The 13,632-nt window shown below is 33.7% G+C and overlaps 1 protein-coding gene across 1 annotated transcript in view; it reads left to right on the top strand.

Annotated features, from left to right (window-relative positions):
* Window positions 1–13,632, top strand: part of MDGA2 (MAM domain containing glycosylphosphatidylinositol anchor 2) — an 832,021-nt gene that overhangs the window by 635,533 nt on the left and 182,856 nt on the right. The window contains exon 8 of the mRNA XM_001097544.5: window positions 3,763–4,056. Within this exon, the coding sequence (XP_001097544.1) occupies window positions 3,763–4,056 (294 nt within the window). The remainder of the gene's footprint in view (window positions 1–3,762; window positions 4,057–13,632) is intronic.

The raw sequence follows: 13,632 nt of genomic DNA, 5'->3' as shown, positions 1-13,632 counted from the left end.
TGGTGAACAAGAGGAAATGGTGAAACATAATATTGTATGGTTTTCAATTAACAGATGGAATCTGTTGAAATTAAGTATTAACCAAGTCAAGAAATAAAATAGTGTTTAGGTTTGAAAGACTTTTGGAATATAAAGACAGGCTGCAATTATGAGCCATTGGAATAAAGTTATAATTTGTTATTATCAACACATAAAGAGAAATCTATGAGAACAAATGAGATCTCTCAACAGAAAAAATTATAGGAACAATTAAGAGAGTTGAGTAATTCTAAGGGATAGAAAATTTAGTGGGGACAGAGAGATAGAGAAGCATATAACAGCTTTGAGAATTATAGTTTTTTGGCCAGGAGAGTTGTAGGGAAAGGTTAACCCTGACTTCTAGATTTAAAATTTATTTATTTATTTATTTTTGAGATGGAGTTTCCCTCTGTCACACAGGCTGGAGTGCAGTGGTGCGATCTTGGTTCACTGCAGCCTCCACCTCCCGAGTTCAAACGATTCTCCTGCCTGAGCCCCTGAGCCTCCAGAGTAGCTGGGACTCCAGGTGCACACTGCCATAACCGGCTAATTTTTTTTTTTTTTTTTTTGTATTTTTAGTAGAGACGGGGTTTACCGTGTTGGCCAAGATGGTCTTGATCTCCTGACAGTGTGATCTCCTGCCGCCCTCCTCGGCCGCCCAAAGTACTGGAATTATAGGCGTGAGCCACCACATCTGGCCTAGGAAGAGATAAATATTAAATAATCTTTTAGCTAGATTTTGCTATTTTGTAAAACCTGGGCTAATTTATCTAAAAATCAATTTTTGTGTTATTGAGATTAAAATTGAGGTTTATATTTCTGTAACTTTAATTCGGCAGGGAGGAAAGTTTATCTAAATACATGAAAAACATAAACAAATTTTAAAAGGGATATTTGAACTATTTAGCATGATAACATTTTAAAAAATTATAGCTAGTCAAGAATCTATTGTGATTTGAATGGTCTAATGTAATAAGTTGTTTAAATATCCATTTTATTAAGTTAGGAAGTAAGCACTATCTTTTGACACCACTTCTCTTTTTAACTTTTTACTATTCATGTAATCAGAACATCATTAACGTTGAGGCTAATAAAGTACAAATTCTTAGTTTCAAAAATGGTAAGGTCAAGCACAGTGGTTCACGCCTGTAATCCCAGCACTTTGGGAGACTGAGGAAGGTGATCACCTAAGATCAGGAGTTTGAGACCAGCCTGGTCAACATGATGAAACCCTGTCTCTACTAAACATACGAAAAAATTAGCTGGGTGTGGTGGTGCACACCTGTAATCCCAGCTACTCAGGAGGCTGAGGCAGAACAATCACTTGAACCTGGGACATGGAGGTTGCACTGAGTGGAGATTGCGCCACTGCACCCCAGCCTGGAAAACAGAGCAAGACTATCTCAAAACAACCACCACCACCAAAAGTAAAATTAATACAGACAGTGTTTTTGGTTGGCCAAGATCATGTAGCTTGTTTTTGGAACAGATATGGATTGTATATTTCAAGTAATAACACTCCATTAGTCTTTAAAGTTATACATTTTTTCATTTATTTTTCACAGATTTATCTAAATTTGGATATTTATTTTGGGGTTGGTATATCTTATAAGCAGTTTTGACATATGAAAAATATTCAGATATAGATAATTGATCAACGTAGTTATTTAAGAAATATAGACGTTGGCCTTATCCACTGTGATAGCAGTAATAAATGACTAAATAAATAAGATGATAAAAGATAGATAAGATAATTTGCAAAATACTTACTGTATATTCCCTCACATTCATCTTGACTCTTTCATATTTGAAACAGTGACCAAACGACAGGCAGGGATTTTGTCCAATTTGTCACGAGCATGAAGAGAGGAGTCTATTGCGAACACTCAAAAGTTATTAATTCCAGATACCATTGTTTATTGAGCCTGCTTCAGTATTCATATTTATACATTAGCTACCTACTATAAATTAGTTTTTGTTTGTATTCTGTTCAAATTGAAGTATTTATTGTCTCTTATTCTCAATGTTCTTAATTGTTTATTTTAATATTAAATATTTGGTCCTTAATATTATCAAGGGGGTTTAAATGAAAACATAAAATACTTAATTGCGCCTGTCACATAGTAGGGGGATAATAAATGTTAAATGCTGAGGTTATTCTGCACCCTTTCTCATGGAGGGTAAGTATCATAGTTCCATTCCAGTCCCATTGTTACAGTATGCTGCTTAGATTTTAATTACATCATTCACTTTGAAAAGAACAAATACTTTGCCAAAATTATTTAATTGTTTCTATATACCAGAACAAATTATTTAGCCATTTGGGTTTATAAAATGAAGCCATTTTAAACATGTATTTTGTTAATGTCAATTTCTAGGATGTATATATCTACTTCAAAATGATGGTGGTTAATATTTCATATTGTTTAAATTCTAAGATGTTATGCATTATGTAATTTGTTTTTTAAACAATAAGTAAGTGAAGGAATTAAATTAAAAAGTGAATTGAAGATATTTGAATGGGAAGATAGTTGTCATATCACTTTGAACTTGAATTTATTTGTCTCTATAATAAGGGCAACAACATTTCAAAATTAGTTGAAAAATAATTTTAAACGTAACTATGTTTGGTTTTGTACCTGGACACTGGGGCATAATCAAACTAAAAGGAAGAATAAAACCTTTCACTTTTCATTCATGTGCAGTACTACTTCCAAAGGGAACAGATAACATTTATCAGAAGGATAGAATTATTCATATTTCTGGTTATTTGTATTTATAGCATTCTATTTAGCTTGCCCTTTTTTGATAGATGTTCTACTGCACAAATGCATTTGAAATCATATACAATTATAAAAGAAATAAGAATCTTCCAGTGGAACTAGTGATAATGTTTGTAAGAAAGATCATTGTATAGTACTTCCCTCATATCACTTAATGCTTTTCACTGAATTCTAACCTAAATATATTTCAGCACAATAAAGTAAGTTACAGTAAAATCAATCTAACTTTTCATAAATATCTGCTGTAAATCAGAAACTAGCTTTACTTGAGAAAAATTATAATTCTTATATTCATTGAAATATATTTTAAAGATTTAATTAAAATTAACTTTGTAGAAATATTGGCAACATTATGGCAAACTATTTACAATGACATCAAAATATTATGAAGTGAAATAATAAGAAATTCAAATATCACAAAAAATTAAAAGTCCAAAAATGGAGAATAGAATGGATTGTCAAATTGCTTGATTTTACTCCCACTAGGGAAAAAAAACAAATCTTAAATCTTAGCAATTTGGCAAGTTTTAAACCAGTCAAATCTTATGATTTTAGATCAGAGGTTTCTCTTTTTCCCTTTCTGACTACTTGCACTTACTGTGACTGCTAAGTCTACACAGCTGAATGCTACTCTCCTATGAAATGCAAATGTTAAAGCCCCAGTTAATGACTAATTATTACAGGTCATTGAGAAGATTATTTTTATGTTGACCATTCATTTTTCAATTGAATGCCTTATTTATTTTGCTAATGTTTGAAGTCCTCATTTTAAAATATACAGTGAAAACAATTAAGAATGATTTTAAGTGAGAGTATATTCCATTTATTCCCAAGGTTTTTGAGCATCCGAATTGTCACATTTCTTCCAACAGCAGAAATTGTTTCCTTATGATTTTCTGTATCTGAATATGCTTTACCAGTTTATACTAACCTTGAAAAATTTTCTTTTTCCCATTTCAAGTTCCACCCAATCTGACTGTTCCACAGGAAAAATCACCATTGGTCACCAGAGAAGGAGACACAATAGAACTGCAATGTCAAGTAACTGGCAAACCTAAACCAATCATCCTTTGGTCTAGAGCGGATAAAGAAGTTGCAATGCCTGATGGATCAATGCAAATGGAGAGTTATGATGGAACACTGAGGATTGTGAATGTGTCTAGGGAAATGTCAGGAATGTACAGATGTCAGACCAGCCAATACAATGGATTTAACGTGAAACCAAGGGAAGCCTTGGTGCAGCTCATCGTTCAGTGTAAGTAAATTCCCTTTTATGCATTTCCATGTGGGGACAAGGGAAGAATTGTTACCATTATTCTACTAGTAATATGAGGTGATTTTTGTAATGGGATTGAATGAACTATTTCTACATTAATGATACCCAATTTAAACTGTAATCTACCCTAAATCTGCTTTTTGCATGAGTTTATACACACTAATAGTGTTGTGTGTGTGTGTATGATAATTATGATGATGTTATCTGGTTAGTTAATGCCAAATAATCAACAAATCTAATGGTGAGAAACTGTCCATGTGCAATAAGCAAAGTGGAAACTGGAAGTAATTGCTAATTCAGGTTGTAATACATGTTTGTTTTCACAGTCCGTGTTTTTACTTCAGGCAATTGCATGTCCTTTTCCCAAATTATCTACCTATTTCAAGCATCTCTTTGCTTAAATTTTGGAGATCTAATCATTGAAATGTTATATTTGCATACCTGAAGTTGTAACAGTGAATTACATAATTATCTAGTAATATAGTGATAATTCAGGAAAGTCTTAGATGCTGAATTTTTACCTGATTTAATCTTAGCAGGTAATTGTTTTACTCTGAGAACTGAATAAGATACATTTTTAACTATTTTTCTATTTTTACTGAAATCATAGTTATAGTTCTAATTAAAAATATAGATATTATGGACTTTACATTTGCTTTTAGCATTAAAACCACCTAAATCTACACACTTAAGGGTCAAGAAAATGCACCAGTGTTACTATTGTTTGGTTTTTACAGAATGCCCTGGTAACTGGGCTGCCCAATGGTAAAGACACTGCTGAAAGAGGAGAAAACGAAACACAGTCTACTCAGTTTCTAATAGTTCTACTGCAAATTTTAGTTGATATACTATTTGTTAAATATATGGCATAAAGTTTTCATTAAACAGATGAATTAGGTTAAAACCATGCACATCAGTAAACAATGTCATTTTTATCTAACTCTTTTGTAACTCAGGAACTTGAAAATAGAATTTAGTCCAAGAATGTCTATTTTTATATTAGACTTAAAGTTGTTGGCAGAATGAATTAACTATTTTATATTTTAGAGAATAATGAAAGTATGAAAATATGCGTGGAACTGCTTAGCTACAAATGTATTTGTGTATGAGATATGAGTGTGGGGTGAGAGACAAGGTTCTGGGTGCTGCGTAACCATTCCCTGCCCCTCTCCTATAGAACCTCAGATTCCAGTTGTGCTATTTGTCCTATAAATATGCAAACTGATATTTGCAAACAAATGACAAATAACTTGGCTTGATTTCTAATTGATTATGAGTTTTTTTCTCCAAATAAGGTAGGTTTTCAATGTCAGGTTCCATTCGGCAATGGAATATTGCCTTTTTCTCACTGGTCTCTATACTCATGACAGTCTGTTCATGGGTATGAGGATCATGTGAAAACAGGTTTCTGAAAAAAAGAAAAGAGAGAGAAACTGCTTCCCATTTTCTAAAAAAAAAAAAAAAAAAAAAAAAAAAAAAAAAAAAAAGATACCTTAAGTGACCACAAAGGAATTTGATATACTTTGGAACACTTCAATCTTGTTGGTAAGCACAGAATTCTGAGCTGCTTCGAGTTATGCACAAAGCTTCAGTGTTCCTGCAGCTATTAGTGCAATTAGTTTTCACTCTGCTCACTCCTTTCTGCAGAGGCTCTGATGCTAATAAAAGCTACAGAACCCAGATGGCTCTAGAGAACTTCAAATTAAAGTTTCAAGAAATCAGAATCTCTGTTCTCCATAGAATATACTTAAATCCAGAATTTTATTGATTAACTAAATTTCCTGTTTTTTCCTTTTTCCTGCCTCTTAATTAGTCCCCTAGAAAATAAATTCAGCATAAGATTTTAAAATTCAACTTTATAATAGGAATGACAATTAACAGTGGCACAGTTGTCTAGTGTGACAGGGATGAACATAATTGAATAAAAAATACCGATAGACACAGGCAAAGTTTAGTTATTTTAACATGGGTAAGATGATACAATTTATCTGCATCCCAAGGTGACTTCCTGGAGCAGGGGGTATAATCCAACAGCATTTCCTCTCAGAGGCAAACTTCCCTGGCCTGCCCAGGAAGGCAACCAAATGCAGGCAATCTTGCCAGCTCTAGGTGAGGATCATGTTATCATGGCTTTCAAGGACCTCGCTTCCATATATTTCCAACTCTTCTGAAGAACCTGGTACAACATGGTAATTTTCCAGGTACAAATAACTGGTAACAACTCCAGAATATTCCTGAGTACATCAAAGGTTCATTTTCCAGACATATATTCTCTGCCAGCAGATCTTGCCTACATGCCTATCTAAGGCTTATTCTTGCAAAACTAATAGTATAGGAATTCAGATAATGTTTTTAAATTGATAAACAGTCTAACTTTTATAGTCATTTTTTTTAAGAGACAGGGTTTCACTCTGTTGCCCAGGCTGAACTACAGTGGCATGATTATAGCTTACTGCAGCTTTGCTCAGTAAAATCGGGCTCAACCGATGCTTTCACCTCAGCTTTCCGAGTAGCTGAGACTACAGGTGTGCACCTCCATACCTGGCTAATTTTTAAATTTTGTGTAGACACGGGGTCTTGCTATGTTGCTCAGGCTTGTCTCTAACACCTGGCTTCAAGTGATCTTCCTGCCTCGGCCTCCCAAAATGTTGAGACTACAGGTATGAGTCACCATGTTCATGCTGATTTTTTTTTTAATTTGAAAATAATTTATCATTTGCTTAACTTGGATACCTGTGCTACATGTAAGAAATATTAATATGTAATATTAAAACTAAGTTATATCATACATATGTGAACATACATATGTATACATATATATATATATTTTGTATCATCCTTAGCAATTAAGTCTATCAATGCAGATAACAATCTATGCTTTATATATTTTGTATTCCCAGCATAATATATTTTACATTATAGCTGTTCAGTAAATTTGTTGAGTAAATATAAGTTTACTCAACAGTAAATTTATTGTGTAAACACAACACACAAAAAGTTCATGCCTGGTTTGTTAGTCTATTGTTGCATTGCTATAAAGAAATACCTAAGACTGGGTACTTTATAAAGAAAAGAGGTTTAATTGGCTTACAGTTTTGCAGGCTGTATAGGAAGCATGATGCTGATATCTGCTTCTGGGTAGGCTTCTGGAAGCTTACAATCATGGCAGAAGGTGAAGTGGGAGCTTGCACCAGAACAGGGGCAAGAGAGTAACCTGGGATTCGCTACACATTTTTAAATGAATACATCTCACGAGAATTCACACTATCCTATTGCAATGACAGTACCAAGGGGGAATGGTGTTTAACCCATTCATGAGAAATCTCACACCAAGATCCAATCACTTATCACCAGGCCTCACTTCCAACACTGAGGATTACATTTCAGTATGACATTTGGGCAGGGACACAGATCCAAACCATATCACCTGTTTCTTTATTACTTAAGTTTCAGGGGTAGCTGAGGATTTGCTGCATACAGATTTCTTCCTTAAGATGTTTATTACATTGGTTAATTCTGGAACTGCCTATTTTACACACGAGCACACACACGTTTATGTATAATTTTATCTTTTAAGACATAAAATAATGTAAAAGAGGTGGCAATAATAAATAAGATAGAAAAAATCTAGTATTTTCAAGACATTTTTTACTTGCTTAGTTTTACTTGCATCCAACTAAACAATAACCACTCAAAAAAACTAAAGGAGCACAGAATGAATTGTATATAGGACATCAATGAGTGAAGGGCATCCATCCCTAAAAGGAAATAGTACATATATATATTTCTAAATAATATAAATAATGGAACCATCCACTTATGGGTCTAAATATCCAAATGAGGTTTATTCTTAGCTAATGTTATGCTTAAAAGGAAGCAATATAATTTACAAAATTATAAAGTTTATACAAACTTTTCAAATTATTTACTCTCACTAATTAATTTGCCTCTTGTTAAAATTTGTACAAAATGAAGGACAGAAGCCTAGAGATATTTCAGACCCTTCTATATCCTGTTAAGAGTAACATAGTCACAACAACGAAACAGTTTGATTAATTCTTGTTCACATTGCTAATTTGTAGAAAGCAAAAGGTTTTTTCTTTATGACCTTTAACTTCTACAATTGTCAGTTACCACACAGTTTATCGACCAGAGTATGAAGTTGAAAATATAAGTTTTTTGAAACAAAAATATTTTAAAATTAAACTTAAAAGGTTTTTCTGGGTAAAACTTTTAATAACATTAAAAAATTTTATCCATTGTTTAATTTATTCCCATTTTTTGGAATGGTAATATGATTTTTTTTAAGTATTTGACTCATTTTTATTTGAAGCAGCATTAGAATAGCATAATTGAAAATAAAGGTATTACATATATTAATTTATTCATAGTATTTAAAAATCACAGTATGTATAGGGCTTACCAAACACAACTGAAACAACTTTCTTTTTTTTCCTCTTTTTTTTTTCTTTTTGAGACGGAGTTTCATTCTTGTTGCCCAGGCTGGGGTGCAGTGGCATGATCTCGGCTCACCACAACCTCCGCCTCCCTGGTTCAAGCAATTCTCCTACTTCAGCCTCCCGAGTAGCTTGGATTACATGCATGTGCCACCATGATCAGCTACTTTTGTATTTTTAGTAGACATGGGGTTTCTCCATTTTGGTCAGGCTGGTCTCCAACTCCTGACCTCAGGTGATCCACCCGCCTCGGCCTCCCAAAGTGTTGGGATTTGACAGGTGTGAGTCACTGCGCCCAGTCAAGTAAAATAACTTTCTAAACAAAGTACCTGATTGTTTGAATACTAATTAAACAAAAGTTCCATTGAATTTTCAAATATATATGTTAAATGAGAAACCAGGATATGCGGGCAAGCAGGTGGCTCATACTTGTAATCCCAGCGCTTTGGGAGACTGAGGTGGGTGGATCACGAGGTCAAGAGATTAAGACCATCCTGGTCAACATGGTGAAACCCCATCTCTATTAAAAATACAAAAATTAGCTGGACGTGGTGGTGTGCGCCTGTAGTCCCAGCTACTCGGGAGGCTTAGGAGAATCGCTTGAACCCAGGAGGTGGAGGTTGCAGTGAGCCGAGATCTCGCCACTGCCCTCAAGCATGAGTGACAGGGCGAGACTCGTCTCAAACAAAACAAAACAAAACAAAATAAAGCAAAAACAAGATACAGGATATGCTTATTGTCTTCCTAAAAGAAAGTATTGTTTTTCATATCTGTATTATATAACTATATTTACACTTATAAAATTATATGCTACAATTTTAATTTGATAAACTATACATTTTATTTTTAATATAAGCTGTCCTTTAGTTTCATCTCAAAGCACTATTCAAGTCTTTTAGTAACGTGAGTATATTTCAAAGTATAATTCCTTGAAAATTAACTGGAGAATATATTGCATTGAATGTTACTTTTGCTGTTAAGTCTCCACCATGGATATGCACATTTGTTGTACCTTCAACTAATGACATGATATTTCTGTTAAGAGGTATAAAATATATACTGAAAACCAAAGACAGATGTTAGTGTTAGATTGTGTTAAATAACTGCCTTTTACCTAATTCCAAATCTAATTAATACACCCCTTATAATTTGTATTTTCCAAACAAAGAAAAATTATGAAAGAAAATAATCAGGACTGTTGATAAACCGATGTTCCTCACCTGTTTCAGTTTCCAAAGCAAGACCAAATTAGGTGAAGGAGAGAAAGCCAGAGATCAAGGTTTTATTTTTGAGGCTTTTTCTCAAGAAATCTAATGAAGAGAGTATGCCAGTTACTTTTAATCAAAATGAATATTCAACAAAAGCAAAATCTCATGAACCTTGCAAAGAAAAAGAAAATTAAAGATAGATTGGAAAGTGCTCTAACACATATGCTCACTATTGTTAGACAACTTACTGAGTAATGTTCTGTAGTGTTGACATAGATAGAATTAGTGTACTGAGGTAATATAACAATTTTGTGATTTTTTAAAAGCAAAATTATTCTGGAAATATCAGTGTGACTAGGGATTAATCTAAAACTAATATCAAAGACAAGGTAATTACTGATAAAAGAGGAAATACAAGAGGATCTAGGCCAGGCAAAAAGGCTATCCAAAAATTTTACAAATGAATAAATGAATTTTTAATTTATTAAGAGGGTAATAATGACTTTCAGCTCAGTAGCCTGAACAAGTTTTACTTGTCCAGGTCTGTTTCTTATTTTCTGTAATAATTCAGTCCATCTCTTCTCAGTCTCATAAGCATGGTAATTGAATGTTGCCTCTCTGGCTAGGCTTTTATGCTCCTCTTCTGTTTATAACAATTCTTCCAATCTTTTTGCCATTTAAGTCCTAGCTAAGTCGCACCCCTCTATACTGCCTCTTGATGATGATGAAAGATCTTTATTGATAGCTCCATGGACACTAGCCTTAGTATGTAGAAGACAATTTAGAGCTTCAAAGTAAAACTTCATTTTGAAGATACACATTAGATGATATGTTTCTTTCAAAATCACTAGGTTTTATTTCAGTATTGCCTTTCTCAGAACTATCCTGTAATATTGGCTATACAGATAGTTGAGAAATAATTCTAATGGTTGTGTATGTTTACACTGAACTGTTATTATCTAATTGTATTTATTTCTTAATACCAAAGTGACTTGGTTCTAACAGCCTTTAGTTTCCTTCCATAATATAAATTTATACTCAAAATTTGAAGACTTACCTTTGAGATTATTCCAAAGACTCTAGTAGAAACATTAAGGTAAGTTCAAAGTTATTTTCCAAATGTACTTAAAGATGGAGTACATTGCATATATATATATATATAAAATATCTTCAGATACAGCAATTGACTACACATTATCTGAAAAGAAGATCAGTTTATCAAGTATGTGGCTCATGTAAGGAAAGTAAGTGCATAGTTTATTTTTCTGGTTTCTTCTCTGCTGCTGTCTTAATGTAAGTACAACCAAAATTTAACGTTTAGAAAAGTGTATGGATTAAAATTTTTATTTTTCAGAATCTATGCAAAGAAGTGTGAGAGTGACCAGGTAGTTTTAACAGAATGATTAAAGGTACAAATTAAGCCAGGCAAGACTTATTTTTATTGGTATTGTCAGCTAGGTACTTCTGTCCACGCCAACTATGCAAAATGAATTCAACTGGATAATATCATTATATCATTTCCATAATACCTTAAGGCCGTGGGATATTTTCTTCCATTGAAACCCTTCAGATATGTGATTAAGTTAAATTTATTTTATAGGTTCCCCCCCCCCCCCCCGCCATTTTTTGAGACAGGGTTTCTCTCTTACCCAAGCTGGATTGCAGTAGCACAATCATAGCTTACTATAGCCTCAACTCCTTGGCCCAGGCAATCCTCAGTCTTCTGAGTAACTGGGATTACAGGTGTGAGCCACCATGCTGGGCTAATTTTTACATTTTTTTTAGAGACAGAGTCTTGCTGTGTTGCCCAGCCTGGATTCAAACTCCTGGCCTCAAGCGCTCCTCCCATCTCAGCTTTCCAAAAGTGCTGGCATCGAAGGTGTGAACCACTATGCCCCACTGAGTTAAGTTTTCAATAAAAAGTTTACATGCCTCTGTTCCTGCGGGCTTTTTTCTTTCTCCCTTTTTTGCTTTATGGAAATATAGTTTCTTCTAAGAAAAATGAACATAAACACATATATAAATATATATGTATAACTATAAAAATTCTGTGCCTTCATAATCTTTCTTAGTTAAAAAGGAATTTATCTTTATTCCAAAAACTAAATTCATTCTTCCCAAATACAGAATTTGAGCATTTCATTCATACTGTGATCATCTCCCCTGTAACTGTAATAAGGTAATAATAATAAATAATTATAATAAATCACACATAAAGGTGAACAATAATATATCATATGAACATTCCTGTGGTATTATCAATTTATTTTAAATATACCAACAATAATATGCTTAGTGCAGAGGGAAATATAAAGTGCTATCAAATTAACTTACAAGGGTATAAGTTAATTTTTTCTAATCAAAGACCCATGTATTTTGGTCTTTGATTAGAAAAAAATAAATTCAAAGAACTTCAGATGTTAAGTAAAATATAAGAAATTGATTGTCAAAAAAGTACTTTAATTAATGCATGATAAAGCCAATCTGAAAGTGAGAAATCAAAGGCGGTATTTGAGAGAAAGACATGACTTCCTCTCCCTCCAGCAATGGGAGTGTTTAATTTACTGGAGTGTTTAATCCCCTCCAGGCAGTATTCATGTAGATTTTTAGCTTATATGTTGTTAGCAATTGTATCTTTATTATCAATTTTTGATGTAATATCATATTTTAATATTCAGTACCAGCCACACATTTTTTGGTTTTGCGTATATCATATTATGTTGGGTTATATTACATGACACTAATAACTTTACTTTGTAGTAAATTCCTGTATTGAATAATCTACCAAGGGTCTTAGATTCCACTGCTTTTAAACTTGCGGGACTACTAGAGGCATATTTGGTATCAAAATTCACATACAAGGGTATAAGACAGAAACAATAGCTTGCCAACATGCCCTTCCACTCCCATTCCCTGCAGATTTTTGAAAATGTCTAAAAACATGTTTTAATTGAGTCAGTGGAGGAAAAGGAATGCTCCTGGCATCTAGAGAGTAGAGACCAGGGCTACTGCTAATTGTCCCAAACGCATATGGCAGTCTTCCAACACAGAGTTTTCTTGCCCAGAATATATATATATTTTTGTGGTGGAGGAGGCTCTAGCTTGTTTATTGTATGGTGTTTAGAGGCTACATAGGCTTGTAATCTTTAGATTCCAGTAATATGTCCTTCTTCCCTATGTCATGATGATACAAACTGTCTCCAGACATTGCCAAATATCCCCGACTGGCAAAATCACCCCCGGTTAAGAACCACTGCCTAGATGATGACTCATAGACAAGGAGACAAGGTCTACATAATTTGGGGATGGGAACTCTGGGAGAATCCTCTGCCCCACAGGAGCCAATGTCTCTTGTAACAAATCTATAGGCAGAATTTCCAGGGTCCTTGAAGAGACATGCCAGTTACAAGAACCGCTGCACTAAGCTCAAAGCTATGGCTTCCTATTAAGTATTAACATTCCTCTCAAATCCAGAAGCAACTTAATGTAGAAATGCCTCCTAAGATTATAGTTGACATTCTTCCCTTGTCAGGTTATCAGGGGATCAGAGATAGAATTTTAAAAGAAGGTCAAATTCTCATACAGAAGGGAAAAGGTTTATTCCTTTAATTGCACCTACTCTTTTCATCTGCCATACTAAACTCTTAGCAATTCTTTTACTCTTATTTTTTTCTGCATTTGATAATAATAATTATAGTTTTATATATTAAGAAAGTATGTTTCCAATATATCTTTTTGTTTTTTAACTTGGCTTTTGATTCATCTTCTAAGAACTGCTGTGCCTGTATTCTTCCTTCATAAGCCTTTTGGCTTTGTGTCTGGGTTTGGCAGGAAGTAGCTGTATTTCATGCTGTTCCATCAAATCATTTCAGTCTACCTTGTGAGTTCCT

This window comes from Macaca mulatta, chromosome 7 (genome assembly GCF_049350105.2).
Source record: "Macaca mulatta isolate MMU2019108-1 chromosome 7, T2T-MMU8v2.0, whole genome shotgun sequence".
Classification (NCBI taxonomy): domain Eukaryota; kingdom Metazoa; phylum Chordata; class Mammalia; order Primates; family Cercopithecidae; genus Macaca; species Macaca mulatta.
This window is presented reverse-complemented; position numbering and strand designations above follow the sequence as displayed.